General features: G+C 43.4%; 1 protein-coding gene across 1 annotated transcript in view; it reads left to right on the plus strand.

The window, feature by feature from the left end:
• LOC116984421 (mucin-6-like) overlaps positions 1-16371 on the plus strand; it is a 110981-nt gene that overhangs the window by 49375 nt on the left and 45235 nt on the right. The window contains exons 8-14 of the mRNA XM_033038574.1: positions 5178-5367; positions 7226-7348; positions 9923-10043; positions 10710-10848; positions 12512-12640; positions 13088-13192; positions 15004-15076. Of these exons, the coding sequence (XP_032894465.1) occupies positions 5178-5367; positions 7226-7348; positions 9923-10043; positions 10710-10848; positions 12512-12640; positions 13088-13192; positions 15004-15076 (880 nt within the window). The remainder of the gene's footprint in view (positions 1-5177; positions 5368-7225; positions 7349-9922; positions 10044-10709; positions 10849-12511; positions 12641-13087; positions 13193-15003; positions 15077-16371) is intronic.

A 16371-nucleotide genomic window follows, 5' to 3' on the forward strand; every position in this document is an offset into this window, starting at 1 on the left:
CTTGAGGCAGTGCATCGTAGGTTCACGAGATTTATCCCTGGGATGGTGGGACTGTCATATGAAGAAAGATTGAAAAGACTAGGCTTGTATTCACTGGAGTTTAGAAGGATGAGGGAGGATCTTATAGAAACATATACAATTATAAAAGGACTGGACAAGCTAGATGCAGGAAAAATGTTGCCAATGTTGGGCGAGTCCAGAAAAGGGGCCACAGTCTTAGAATAAAGGGGAGGCCATTTAAGACTGAGGTGAGAAAAAAACTTTTTCAACCGGAGAGTTGTGTATTTGTGGAATTCCCTGCCACAGAGGGCAGTGGAGGCCAAATCACTGGATGGATTTAAGAGAGAGTTAGATAGAGCTCTAGGGGCTAGTGGAATCAAGGGATATGGGGAGAAGGCAGGCACGGGTTATTGATTGGGGACGATCAGCCACGATCACAATGAATGGCGGTGCTGGCTCGAAGGGCCGAATGGTTTCTTCCTGCACTTATTTTCTCTCTATCTACGTATCTATGTGGAATCTTATCAAATGTCTTACTGAAATCCATATACAGTTTTTGCCCTCATGAACCTTTTTAGTTACTTCCTCAAAAAAGTCAATCATATTTATAAGACATGCTGGTCACTGTTCTGCGGTTCTCAGGCTTTTCCTTGCAACCCTTCTTAAATACAGGCACAACATTAACCACCCTCCAGTTTCTGGCACCTCACCCGTATCTAATGATGATTCATGTTTCTCAGTCGGGGCGCCTGCAATTTCTTCTCCAGCTTCCCACAGTGTCCTCAGTTATATCTGATCTGACTTGGGAGATTTATCCACTTTCACATGCCTTATGATGTTCAGCACCCTTCAGCTGTAATACTGACTGACTGTCCTCAAGACACTTGCATTTCCTCAGACTTCACATCTTTCTCCATAATAAACAGAGGAGAAATATCGATGAAGGATCTTGCCCACCTCCTTCAGCTCCACAGAAATGTCTGCTATGGTTTGCAGGGGGGCCTATTCTCTCTCTAGTTACCAGCTTTTCCTTAAGGTACATAAAATCTCATTGGGTTTCCCTTAATATTATCTGCCAGAGCTATCTCCTGCCCCCTTTTTGCTCTTCTGATTTTCTTCTTATGCTCCACAGTTGAATTGAATTGAATACTTTATTGTCACATGTGACAAGTCACAGTGGTATTCTTTACTTGCATACCCAAGGTATACAAATAGTCGCCCATAAAAGGCGCTTACAAAGTACCCCCGCACCAGGTTCCCCTTTGTTCTTCCCCCCTTCCCCACCCTCACGGCGGTCCCCCCACGCCGGGTCATGCTTTGTTCTTTCCCTCGGCAGCGGTGTCCTCATTTCCACATTCCTCGTCCCTCGGTCAGCTCCATCATCGACTGCCGCACTTTGCTGTGGGCTCCATAGACCCAGGCTCCGTCGGCCATGGGGTTCCTTGACCGACAAGGCTCCATCTCCGGCCCGCAAAGCCAGGGCTCCAACCCAGTTTTCCGAGGATACACTTGATCCCAGTTTGTTATGCCTGTCCCATGCTTCCTTCCTTATCCTGATCGGAGCCTCAATTTCTCTCATCACCTTAGCTTCCTTACTCCCACCTGCTTGGCCCATCATTCTAACAGGAACATGTATGCTTCGAACTCTTGTTACCACACTTTTAAAAAACTTCTCACTTAAGGGATGTTCCTTTACCAGTAAACAACCCACCCTAATCAATTTAACCAAGTAGCTGTTGTAGGGCTTGCATGCCATCACTTCCTTGAAATCAAGTGGTAGTTCAAATGATAGCGAGGCATCGCTCCCGAACGCGTTTCAATTGGGAGAACACTGACGTGCCGTCTCAGGCCACCATAGCCCCCTGAAGGTATTGCAATCTCAGTCATCGAGGCCGACATCAGAGGATCCTTCAGGAGGGTGAACGGTTGGAAAGCATCTGGACATGATACTGTAGCTAGTCATGTTCTCAAAACCTGCGCTGACCAACTGGCTGGAGTTTTTGCGGACATCTTCAACCTCTCAATACTGAAGTCTGAGGTTTCCACCTGCTTTAAAAGGGCATCAATAATACCAGTAACCAAGAAGAAGAAGATGACATGCCTCAATAACTACCGACCAGTGGCACTAATGTCTGTGGTGCAGAAGTGCTTTGAAAGCTTGGTGATGAAGCATAACAAATCCGACTGCAGCAAGAAACTGGACCCCTACAATTTGTGTAGGAAGGAACTGCAGATGCTGGTTTAAACCGAAGATAGACATAAAATAAAACACTCTTGGCTCTTGAAAATGCTGGAGTAACTTAGCAGGACAGGCAGCATCTCTGACGTTCCGGGTCGAGAGCATTCTTCAGACTGAGGGTCAGGGGAGGGGGAGGAGGAGATACAGAGATAAGGAAGTGTAAGGTATGAGAACACTACAATTTGCCTACTCCCACAATAGGTCAATGGCGAATGTGATCTCACTGGCTTTCCACTCTGCGATGGGCCATTTGGACAATAAAAGCGCATATGTCAGGCTATTGTTCATAACCTATCTCTCAATGTTAGTTAAATGTTACAATGGAACGGATTGTTGACTTTAGAAGAGGGTGGCTGCGATCCACAAACCTGACTTCATTATGACCCATTGGTGGAGAGAGTCAACAACGTCAAGTTCTCTGATGATCTGTTCTTGGATGATCAGCCATGATCACATTGAATGGCGGTGCTGGCTCGAAGGGCTGAATGGCCTACTCCTGCAGCTATTGTCTATTGCCTATTGACCCAGCACATTGATGCATTCATAAAGAGCCCATCAATGCCTCCACTTCCTTAGAACATTGAGGAGATTCGGGATATCAGTAAATACTCTCTTGAACTTCTACAGGTAGACAGTATATTGACTGGTTCGGCAACCCGAACACCCAGGAATGAAGGAGATTATAAAAAGTGGTGAACACTGCCCAATCCATCATGGGTACTAACTTCACCACTATCAAAGGGATCTATAGAAGGCGCACTCACTAGGCAGCCAGCATCATCAAGGATCCACATCACCCTGGCCATGCTCTCATTTCACTCTGCCCATTGGGAAGCAGGTATAGGAGTATGAAAATTGTAAAGTCCAGGTTCAGGAACAGCTTCTTCCCAACGACCAACATTGTTTATTTATTGGGTATATGTGGTCTATGGTCTATAGACACATTGATAGCAACCCAAGGTCACGACGATCCATCGGCTTTAGAGGGCAGCGTCTCGGTGGGGGAGGCTCGAGTCACGGGGTCGTTATCTGAGTTGTTATTTAAGGCCGGGCAACGCTCGTGTCAGCTGAGGAGTAGGGAGCTGCATGCAGAAGAATAAACACATCTAGAGCACGCACTTGTGTCCGACTAGTTTTTGGCTGGACTCCTGCCAGTCCCCGCCACAGGCTATTGAATTCTACGAACTACAACTAAACTCTGAACTGCCTTGGTTACATTAGGTACTTTGGGGATTTTTTTTTGCACTAAACTGAGTTTTTAATTCATTGTACTTTTTATATCTTCATTTTTTAAATATTATCTATTGAGCACTGTGTTTACAAACCAGATGTGCTGCTGCAAGTAAGAATTTAATTTTTCTGTTTCGGTACATATGACAATAAAACACTCCATTCTTGACTGCGCAACACACACCTATGTAACACCCACCATTTTCTACCCATCCACAATCCTAATTCTACTTGCACAGTGGATCACTCCAGACCAACTCTTGCACTATATGGACTTGTTTCCCAATTTAGTTTTGTTTTTGTATTATATTTTGCACTAATGTCTCATTTTTGGAACTGTCTTGATTTCTACACAGGCCTTTTTCTTTTCACTGTCTTGTAGATTTTCTGCATAATTTATACATAATTAATGTTTTTTATGTGTTTATGCTTCTGATGTAAGATTTTCATTGTGTTTGTTTCTGTACCAAGATTTTCATTGTACCAGTGCATTTGGCAATAAATTAGGGCTGACTTGCATCTGCAGAAACTGTCCCCTTTATTCAGCTTATGAGCTCCACCCAGAGCTGCAAGTGATGACACAGTCCCATCTCTCTATATCCACAATCTATTTCTTGCACACTTAACACTAATCAATGGTAACCAAAGCAAATGAGTCTCTCGTCACTCACTTACATATGCTTATAAAATAATGTGTAGGAAGGAACTGCAGATGCTGGTTTAAACTGAAGAAAAACACAAAAAGCTGGTGTAACTCAACGAGACAGCATCTCTGAAGAAAAGGAATAGGTGACGTTTCGGGTCATAGAAACATAGAAAAATAGGTGCAGCATTCGGCCATTTAGCCCTTCGAGCCAGCAACGACATTCATTATGATCATGGCTAATCATGTAAAATCAGTACCCCCTTCTTGCTTTTTCCCCCATATCCCTTGATTCCTTTTGCCCTAAGAGCTAAATCTAACTCTCTCTTGAAAACATCCAGTGAATTGGCCTCCACTGCCTTTGTGGCAGAGAATTCCACAGATTCACAACTTTCTGGGTGAAAAAGCATTGCCTCATCTTAGTCCTAAATGGCCTACCCCTTATTCTTAAACTGTGACCCTTCTTCAGAAAATAATGTTTGTTGATCCTGCAAGAAATTTCAGCCAATGACCCACTTTAAGAACTATGTGAGGCTGCTCTCAAAGCTACAGCAGCTCACCTGCATATTGAGAGGAGGCCCAGTCCAGACCTGACTTGAGTTGCCAGGTCCACACCCATCACTCGGTGAGGTTTTGGGTTTCTTACCTGGCACCCAAACTTATTTGGGGCATCATTCCTAGTATAAATTTTTTTTCCACCCGGCCAACTTTGAGTTACTTTGCTTCATGATTTGCATAGTGGCGCAGCGGTATAGTTGCTGGCTTACAGCGCCTGAGACCTGGGTTCGATCCCGACTATGGGTGTTGTCTGTACGGAGTTTGTATGTTCTTCCCATGGCCAGCGTGGGTTTTCCCCGGGATCTCCGGTTTCCTCCCACACTCGAAATTAATTGGCTTGGTATAAATGTAAATTATTTCTTGTGTGTGCAGGATAGTATTAGTGTGCGGGGATCGCTAGTCAGCATGGACTCGGTGCGCCGAAGGGCCTGTTTCCACACTGTATCTCTAAACTAAACTAAAATGCATAACTGTCTGTCTGTATTTCAGGAGTTCTTGTGCATTCAGCTGCTGAACATTGCAGCTCCTTTCTGTGAGCTCGATCGGACGGATTACATCATGGAATGCCAGCAGGATTTGTCCCAGTGCTTGGTGCGAGGAGACAGGAATTGTGCTTGTGCTACCCTTTCTCAGTTCTCGCGCCAGTGTTCCAGGGCCCTGCAGCCGGTCAGCAATTGGAGGAATAGCACATTTTGCCGTAAGTACAATTCATACAATAGTAGAATTGTCTAACACTGAAATAGACCATTCGGCCCAACCCATCCACAACGACCAGTGGGCACCCTTCCACATTAACTCCTTCACTCAGCGCTTGGTCCATAGTCCATGACTCTCTTTGTTCAAGCTGATCAAGACACTTCTTAAGTGCTGTTAGTGGTCTCTTTGGCAGTGTATTCCAAGTACTCACCCCCTTCTCAAAAGTTAAAGGTCCCTCTTAAATTGCCTCAGAATCTCTATCCCTTTACCTTTATCCTATGTCCTGCTTCTGACATGGGGAGAACTTTCCTGCAGCCTACTCTATCTTTAGCCCTCATAATTTTATATCCTTCAATCATGCCTCATCCTTGCCTCACTTGCTCCAGGGATAACAGACTCACCTCTCCATACACAATTAAACTGCTCCATTCCAGGGATGCACTCTCATGAGCATCATCACATCCTTCCCGTACCTTGGTGACCAGAACTGCACGCAGTACTCCACATGAGATCTGACCAAAGCTTTAAAAAGTTAGAGTATAATCTCCCCATGTCTGTATTTGATGCCAAACTCATGAAGCCCAGTGGCTCATATAATTGAGATATGAGTTACTTCTGTATTCCATGGTTATAAGTAATTGATGTGGTTATTTGTTCATTATTATTGTAGCTTCATCATGTAGTGCATGCAGGTTGAACTATTTGGGCAATCTTATCATACATAATAAATTCATATCCTTAGTTTTGCAACTAATAATTATATTAAAAATCTACCTTCAATTCATCCATACTCCCTGTAGATGTAGAATGTAAAACAATTTCCTGTCAAGCGGCCCTGCATTAAATGTGACCTCGCCCCCATTGCCTTTCTCATTGGTGTGAGACATTTTTTCTCCTTTCCTTCACAATCATGTTCCCCACTCCCTAAATGCTCTGGTAGCTGGGCTGAGTATTCTCGGTTGGAGGTTCTGTACCGAGGATTATTTGCGGTAATGCAAAAGGGAATGGACAGACCCGAGAAATATGCTGTATGGATGAAACATACCTAACGCTGACAGGTCATTGGGTGATATGTGATAGGAGCTGAATTAGGCCATTTGGCTCATCAAGTCTGCTCCGCTATTCAATCATGGCTGATCTATCTCTCTTGCCTAACCCCATTCTCCTGCCTTCTCCCCATAACCACTGACACACGTACTAATCAAGAACCCAAGCAGTCTTTCCAGGTGAGGCAGAGGTTCACCTGCACCTCCTCCAACCTCATCTATTGCATCCGCTGCTCTAGGTGTCAACTGCTCTACATCGGTGAGACCAAGCACAGGCTTGGCGATCGCTTCGCCCAACATTTCCGCTCGGTTAGCACTAACCAACCTGATCTCTCGGTGGCTCAGCACTTCGACTACCCCTCCCATTCCGAATCTGACCTTTCCGTCCTGTCCCTCCTCCATGGCCAGAGTGAGTCCCACCGCAAATTGGAGGAGCAGCCCCTCATATTTTGCTTGGGTAATTTACACCCCAGCGGTGTGAAAATTGACTTCTCCAATTTCAGGTAGTCCTTGCTTTCTCCCTCCTTCCCTTCCCCTTCCCAGCTCCCCCACAGCCTGCTGGGACATTGTATTCCAATATCAACAAATTGATAAGGCGTCAACATAACACAGAAATGTCAATCCCCAAATATGAGATTATTAACCTGGATTTAAACAGTGAATTGGTTAAAATGGATGGAAGGCAAAAGCCTATAGATGAACTCAGAGGATGTTGTATTGTGTCAAATATTTCTGCTGATCATGAGAAAATGTCATACTCAACGTTACTTGACACTTATTACACAACTCTATTGTTTATTTTCTATATTTTAGCTATGGCTGACTGTCCCGCGAACCAGGTTTACCAGGAATGTGGATCACCCTGCTTATCTACCTGCTTAAACCCACAGTTCACTTGTGACAGTTATTGCAAACCTGGCTGCTTCTGCCCAGAAGGTAAGATTATTGTCTGGAACCAAAAAAGGAGATTAGTTGAAGGCACTCACTGGGTCAGGCAGCATCTGTGGAGGAAATGGACAGACAACGTTTGAGGTTCAGACCTTCCCTCTGGACTGAATTACATTTTAACATTATCTTGAGAGAGTTGCGGGAATAGGCTTTTTTTATCTAGACCATGCATTAAAATAGTGTGCAGGAAGGAACCGCAGATGCTGGTTTACCGAAGATAGGCACAAAATACTGGAGTAACTCAACGGGGCAGGTAGCATCTCTGGATAGAAGGAATGGGTGATGTTTCCAGTCGAGACCCTTCTTCAAACTGAACGTCAGGGGAGAGGGAGATAGACAGATGTGGAAGGGTAGGGTGTGAAAAAGAGAAATCAAAGGGATCGAAAATCAAGAAAAATGTTGAATAGATCATTGTTAGCTAGGAGAAATTAACAACGAAGCATACAGATGTAAAATTTAATCAGGAGACCATTCTGCCTGGTCGGAGAACTCGGATGGGTGAGAGAGAGGGAATGCAAGGAGTACTTGAAGTTGGAGGTCAATATTCATACCGCTGGGTTGTAAGCAGCCCAAGCTAAATATGAGGTGCTGTTCCTCCAATTTGCTTGGGCCTCACTCTGACAGAGGAGGAGGCCCAGGACAGAAATATGATCTTCGACCCAGGACAGAAAAGCCAGTATGGCAATGGGAGTACAGGAAATTATTCATCACATGCATCTGTGATTGTAACTACAAGCAATGGAGTCATTATGCCTCCGAAGAATTTAACTCGTTTTTGTTATAATCTAATTTGCACTGATATTTGTCCGGCTGTTTAGTGGATAAGGTCCCAGCTGTGCTGAAATAAAGCAAGTGTGGTGGGGTAGTATTGTCTCTGTGCACCTGCATTGAAGGGAAGCTTTTAGTTCCTGCGCTGTTCTGTCTGCTCCTGAGAACTGAAGTGCGGAGTCACCTTGAGTGCGGAGTCAGAGGCCAAGGAGCAGAGAGCGATAGTGACTGTGACATCCCTCGACAAAGCAGTCCAGGCACTTGGTTGAGGTCACAGATCGCACTTGTGACAAAGAATGCAGTTGGATTATTAGCTCCTGACGAAATGTGTAGGAAGTAACTGCAGATGCTGGTTTACTCCAAAGATAGACGCAAATGCTGGAGTAACTCAGCGGGACAGGCAGCAACTCTGGAGAGAAGGAATGCCTAAAGAAGGGTCTCGACCTGAAATGTCACCCATTCGTTCAATCCAGAGATTCTGCCTGTCCCGCAGAATTTTTCCAGCATTTTGTGTCTATCTTTCTTATTAGCCCCTGAAGGAGCTTGGCTTCAGAGAGCATGTGTAAATTATGGTTTTCAGATCTGGGTGGTTGAAAACCTCACTGCTAGTCAATGCACTCTGCAAACATCAATGGGGGAACCTTGTGCTGCAAAATATGTGTTACAGTATTCAGTGAGCATTCAAAACTCACTGAAAAATGAAATAGGTTTCCCAGTTCTTCCTAATAAAAAAATGTCCACAACATTTTCTCTACGCTAAGACAACAACATTTTCAGTGGCATTTAGTTTGGAGTCATCTGAATAATTTTCTAATTCATTGTATCGGATGTCTAGCGTTGGCTTTGATGTAAATGAGTCAGCCTCCAACCATGACTATTTAATTTATCTATTGTCATCGGCTTCCAATGTTAGAGGCACAAGGAAATGCAGATGCTGGAATCTAGCAGAGAACACAAAGTGCTGGAGTAACTCAGCGGGGATCAGGCAGTATATCGGGAGGACATAGATAGGCAAAATTTCAAGTCGGGACTCTTCTTGTTAACTCAGTTCCTCTCTCCATAAATGTCAGATGACCTGCTGTGTATCTTCTATACACACAAGGAACTGCAGGTTCTGGTTTACAAAGAAAGACTAAAAATGTCGGAGTAACTCAGCAGGTCAGGCAACATCTCTGGAGAACATGGATCGGGGACGTTTCTGGTCGGGACCCTTCTTCAGTCTGAAAAAGGGTCCAAACCCGGAACGCCACCTATCCATGTTCTCCAGAGATGCAGTCTGAGCCACCGAGTTGTTCTAGCATATTGAGTATCTCCTCTATTCAATTTTATTTCAGATTTCCACCAATTGCTGTATTTTCAACATTGGTGTTCACTCACCTCTAATCCCATTTATTTCCCTCTATATATACCTCCTACAGACATCAGCTACCATTAACACCCCTTTCTTCACGGACACCACCACTATGTTTCTCATTCAGTCTCTCTTGGTCAATATAACAGATACGTAAATAATGAATGGGGAGTTCTCTATTTTGTCCCGTGGGCATACTGCACATTTATCTCAGTCATTTCATTTGCCTTGGCATCATCTTGGGAATAGAGATCCAAATTAATCTGCAAGTCTGAATTATGAGAGTAATTTTTATTTAACCTTTCCATTAAACACAGTGCAAAGTAGCAATGTCAATGTTTGGCCTGTCGCCTTAACTCAAATTATCACATAGAGAAATAAAGTAAAGAAATTAAAAATACAATGACGAATCCCATGTAATTATTGTGCTTAATTTGCTGCAGGAACTGTTCTTGATTACATTACCTCCAAATATACATGCATACCTCGAAATCAGTGCCCCTGTGTTCAAAATGGGAAGATATATGCCCCTGGAGAAAAAAAGGATACCTTGTGTTCTTCCTGGTAAATCAAAATTTTACTGCATATATTTTGTAAATGTTTTGCCTTCAAATCAATGAATAATCTCCTTGTTATAATGCATGTTGTTGATCCATAAGATCCTCTATATCCCAATTTTTGTCTGAAAAATACATTTACTGAAAGAAAATCTATATATTTTCTAATTTTGAATTAATAACATGTCTCATAACTTTGTCACTGCCATCTTTGTTTTAATCATCTATTTGTGTCTATCCAACTAAATATTTAAAATATTCCTACTTGATCTAATTTAATTCCTGCAATGAAATCCCCAGTCATCGTTTACCCAGGGATCAGTTCCTTTGGCAATTGTCGTACTACACTTTCAAAATATTGTCCAATTTGTACATTGTCCAAATCAGTGTACAACAAAGTCCAAATCCCAGGATTAAGCAAAGTATTCAGAAATGGTCTCCGAATAACTAGATTGGTTCTCCTTTAATATAGGAAATAAAGCAATTTGCATCTCCAAAATAACATCATTTAAAAATTCAAATAAAGTACAAATGTTGCAAAGTCTTGATTGAATACAAGATTAGATGTATCTATTTTTGTTTTATAATCTATGGTCAACTTTGGGAAAATACTGGACACAATTTTCTCAAACTTTTTCAAGACATTTTCAGTGACTTTGTCTTGAATTCACAGCACCTGCGTTGGCGCTCAGTGGGACTGCTCTGACATTCAATGTCCTGGAACCTGTTCAGTTGAAGGAGGCTCATTTGTGACCACATTTGATGAAAGCACATACCGATTTCATGGGGACTGTCAGTATTTACTTGTTGGGGTAAGTTGACATCTGTCGAGGGAAATTGCTGAAATTCTGCTGAATTTGAAAAGTCTTTATCATTACAGTGGCCTGAAACCTTTTCTTGTAAGAATCTTTATTGAGCAAAGTTGCTCTGCAAAATCATATCCATTATCTGAACCATTCCTTAGTTCTGTTAATTTAGTATTGTGACCTAGACATTGGGAGAGTGAAGACTCAAGGACTTCTTCTTCTTCTTGTGTATGGCGTGCACAGCCTAAAGTTGTAGGACAACTTGTTCTATTTGATCTTATTTGATTGTGCACGCCAGGTTGATTTCATTCGTCGAAACAGGGCGGACCACGTGAAGGTTGCAATCTTCCATCCCACATGCGACTGGAAATGCTGGAATCAGGAATCTGCTGGGGGAACTCAGCAGGTCAAGAAGCATCTGTGGGAGTGGCAGGAAGGGAAGTGGGATGAGTACTCAGTCCTCGTTATTGAAGTGGTTTGAGGAATGAGCTAAATGAAAGGACCACATTTTAAAATGTGCATTGTGCAAGTGCTAATAGTTTGCGGTGTGCGCCAATTTCAGATTGTACTATCAAAGCTTGGTTGTCTTATTTCAGGCCCAATCAAGTCAAGATTGGCCACATTCAGCTCGAGAATAAAGCACAGTTGTTTATTTAAGGTGATGTGGTGCCTGACGTCTTTGCCAAGCAGCAGTGAAGCATTGAGGAAGGGATCAGTGATTGTTCAGGTAACTGGAATAGGTGGCAAAGCTGCACTGAAAGCCAGTCGTCGAACAGCATGGGTAGGAAAGTTGCCGAATTGAAGTCTTCTCGGATAACATCAGTTGGATTTAACTAAAGTTGTCTGACGGAAATGTGTCAGTGTGGTTTTGTACGTGGAAGATTGTGTCTTATGAATCTGGTTGAGATTTGCGACGATGTGACCATAAAGATTGGTGAGGGCAGAGCTGTGGATGTGTGCATGGGTTTCTGCAAGGCGTTTGACAAGGTTCCGCATGGTAGACTGTCTGGAAGGTCAGATCACATTGGATCCAAGGAGAGATAGCTGAATGGATAGAAAATTGCCTTCATGGAAGGAAGCAGATGGTGGAAGATTGTTTTTCAGACTAGAGGCCCGTGACTAGTAGTGTTGCTCAGGGTTCGGTCATCTATATCAACAATTTGGATGAGAACATACAAGGCATAATTAGCAAATTTATCTGACACTCAAGTGGGTGGTATTGTAGATAGTGGAAATGGTTGTCAAAAATTGCAGCAGGATCTTGATCGGTTGGACAAATGCAAGGTGTTGCATTTTAGGATGTCTAACAAGGGCAAGAACTACAGGAATTGCGAAGCTCTGGGAGTTGTGGAGCAGAGGAATCTAGGAGCGCAGGTACATAACTCCTTGAAAGTGGAATCACTGGTTTATAGGGTGGTCAAAAAGGCTTTCAGCACATTGGCCTTCATCAGCAAGTATATTGAGTATAGAAGTTGGGAGATCATGTTACAGTTGTATAAGACATTGGTGAGGACACATTTGGAGTATCGTGTTCACATTTGGTTACCATGTTATAGGATGGATGTTGTCAGGGTGGAAAGGGGGCAGAGATTTACGTGGATGTTGCCAGGACTCACATTTCTAGAGGGTCTGCAGAAGCACATTATTCAGTATCCGTGTGTTGTGCCAGGAGTCCTTCTTGTTACTTCTCGCTGCTCGCAACTGTATTGTCCAAAAGCTGCCCAACCAGCCCGGCATGAGGGCTTTCATTCTGCATTTTGCAGAGCAGATGAAGGAAGGCAGGAGCATGCAGAGCCAGGTCAGCTATGGGGGGGGGGGGGGGGGGGGGGGGGGGGGGAGTGCAGGGGGATACAGGATTGGGTGCTGGGAGCCCAGGGAGTACCCTCGGTTAGAGACAGCTGGGGTCCCGGGAAACGAACACAGCATGTGGGATTTCATGATCTTTCCTGGAGTCCTTCATTCTTTGTGTACTTCTTGTCACTCTCTGCACTTTTCTCTTTCTCTGTCACACAGATGCTAGTAATGAATGTTTATATTCTCTCACACACTCTCTCTCACTCTCTCACTCTTTCACACTCTCTTACACTCTCACTCTCTCTCACACTCTCTCTCACTCTCTCTCTCTCTCTGAAATACACATAACACAATAAAGATATTTCGCCCAGAAGGTCAGTTTAAGTAGGGAAAATGCAATAGTCAAGTTTGAACAGTCTCTCTGTCATGAATCACTGTTTTCTTCCTGCAGAGCAATAAGATACCCAACCATGGCACCATAGAGGCAGCATTTGAACAATGTGGCAGCCAATACACAGAAACACGTTTGTCAAGTGTCATCTATGCAACGCACGAGGTAAGTGCGGAAGCCAAGTCTGCAGTGTTGTTTAAATAAAAATAGATGATAGCAAGGTCTGTTAAGAGCAGTGATATTTTCCAACTGAGGCAGAGATATGCTAATAGGCACGTGTATCCAACAATATCTTAGGGCAGCACAGAGGCGCAGCTTGTAGAGTTGCTGCCTCACAGCGCCGGTGACCCAGGTTCGATCCTGACCTCGGTGTTGTCTGTGTAGAGTTTGTACGTCCTCACTGTGACTGCTTGGGTTTCCTCAGGTGCTCAGGTCTCATCCCACATCCCAGAGACACGCAGGTCTTAATCAAGGCTCCTGACATTCTCCGCAGTCCTCCTTCGCTACTTTGAACCAGAGACTCCCAGGAAACAATGCACATGTTTCATCTCTTCAAGGGGGCTTTGAGCACATCCTTGAATCTCTTCCTCTGTCTGCCCTGTAACATCCTCCAGTGACAGAGGGGGGTGTGGAGTGTCTGCTTCAGGAGTCTAGTGAACAGTAAACAAGATTCAAAGACTCTGTTATAGCATCCCAGAAGAGTTTCAAAGTTGACATACACCACTGGGATCAACAAACATCGGATTGTCCTATTTGGTGGATGGACATAAAAAGCAGTGCTCACTCATATGAGGAAGCTGGAATGGAGGAAGCCAAGCAGAATAAAGAATCTCGAACAGCAAGAATACCAGTGCTACAACATCCCTATGCCTCTGTCACCTGTATGGAAGGAACATTTGAGACCTGATCGGTCTAAGCGGATACCTTCATACATATTGCATCACTATAGAACAATTGTCATAGTCTTACTCAAAAACCAGTGCAAACAACAACAGAGATGTAGCTGCCTCACAGCGTTGATCAAGTAGCTGCGATGTACATATCCATGTGCTAATCCCAAAGTCTCCTGAATGTCCCTAATGTATCTGGTTCCACCCCCACCCCTAGCAGCGCATTCCAGGCACCAACCACACTGCATTAAAAAAATCGTGCTCTGCATAACTCCTTTAAAATTTGCCCCTCTCACCTTAAATCTCTGCCCTCTAGTCTTTTACATCTTCACCATTGGAAAAAAGTTTTGACTGTATAACCTATCTATCTCTCATAATTTTATATACTTCCATCAGGTCTCCCCTCAGCCTCAGATGCTCCAGAGATAACTAATTCCAGTGAATAAATGTTGTTTTTCAGGTGTAATCTATGTGCAATCTCCGTGCAGTTTGCACATTCTCCTTGGGACAGTGTGGATTTCACTACATGCCTTGGTTTGCTCCCACATCCCAACAACTTACTGGAAGGTTAATTGGCCACTGTAAGTGGGAAAAGTGGAGCTGATGGGCATGTGAGGGAGAGAGTAAATTGCAGGGAAATTGCAGGAAAAAAAGAGTGAAATTGGTGGGATTACCGCCCGGAATGTGCTGGGATAAATATTATTCTTTGTATCACCATAAGAATATTGAATGATAGTGCTCTCTAGGGCTAAATAACCACTCCGGCTCCTTTAGTGAGGATGGCACTCCTCATAAGCACATCTTGCTCCTTCCGCGAAAGAACACACGAATCATTCCTCAAAGCTTATCGTTCTTGTATTAGTTCAATCTTGTTGCTCCACATTTCACCCTGTTGCATTGCAGAGACTGCCCACAATATGCCTCCTGTCTCAACAGTCCCACAGTGTCCCCAATGACCCTGTGGTTTGCCATACACCGAAGCAATAAATTATCCTTCTTAATTGTGTACCATTTCCTGCAATGTCATTGTTTTGAACCAATGTTGAAAAACTACTTTTATTCATCAAACCAAATTCTGTTTTACAGACCAAGATAGTTTTCACAAGGAGTAGCATGATAGAAGTCAATAATCAATTCAAAGACTTACCGTTTCGAGCAGGTAAGACAAAAATCGATGACAGGGACCTGGATTTATGGTAATTTTGCCGTTTAAATGTGAACATTGCCTGAGTTTGTTCTTTTTATTTTTGGGAGAATGAGACCTCGCACCCAGACTGATAATTCTGCTCATGTGTTTGCAAGAGCAAACTGGTGCTCCAATTCCAGCTAACTACTTGATGCTTTTGAATAACCAAATCTGGGTATTCATGAGACCGTGTTGGCTGCTAGTCAAGGCAGTCTTGGCCATTTGAACATTGAAGATTAACATCTATGGATTATCAGATGGTTTCTGTCCATAAGAGTGTCTTAATCAAAGTATATTAGATTATGAGAGGCAGATTAGGTAGTCAGAATCCTTTTTCTCACCAAAAACAAGGTTTGTGAGATTTAAAAGGGATTCAACGGGTAGAATGTTTGATCTGGAACGTACTGCCAGAGGACACAATGAGTAGGAAAGAACTGCAGATGCTGATTTAAATCAAAGGTGGACACAAAATGCTGGAGCTAATCAATGGGTCAGGCAGCATCTCTGGAGATATCAAAGTAGACATACCTAGAGGAGATTTTGCAGTGGAGCGGACAAAATCTGTAGGAAAACACTGCAGATGCTGGTTTAAATCGAAGGTAGACACAAAATGCTGGAGTAACTCAGTGGAGAAGGTGGTAGAGTCAGATACAATCACTGGGCTTAAGAGGCATTTGGACAGATATTGGCATAGAGAGATGTTGTTCTATTGCAAGTAAATGGGATTAATGTAGTTGGGCAAGGCAGTCAGCTGGTCGGCTGAAGTGCTGCACAGCTCTGACTCTAATAGTTCCTTCCGTAAATTAGCTTTGTGACATTATCAGACTTACTTAGCCTCCACAGCTACATCTTTGATTTTCATTAACATCCCATTTTCTTCTATTTTCTTGAGACAGTGCATCATTCTAATTTTAATGTTTTCACATGGAATGTATGACTCCATCCCCCAGCAAGTTCCTGCCTGTGTTTATATTTAACTAAATCTCAGCTTTTTTCAGTCAGGTTCCTACCCTGTCCCACAGATTCCTAACTGGATTCAGGTTAAGTGTGTCAAGGACATTTGCCTCTGTGACGGTGGAGGCAGGTTGTTAATTCCCACTCTTGCCAGACTAAAGAGCTTCCCTGAATTGTTGGTGACTTTCCCAACACATGGAATGCAGTGTGGAACAATGTGAGGTCTTCACTTTGCTGGAAGTAACAGGCAGAGTATTTTTAACTGTAAGATTAGATGTGTAAATGTGCTATTGTTCTGAGGGATCCCATGAGTC

The sequence above is a fragment of the Amblyraja radiata genome, chromosome 20 (genome assembly GCF_010909765.2).
Source record: "Amblyraja radiata isolate CabotCenter1 chromosome 20, sAmbRad1.1.pri, whole genome shotgun sequence".
NCBI lineage: Eukaryota > Metazoa > Chordata > Chondrichthyes > Rajiformes > Rajidae > Amblyraja > Amblyraja radiata.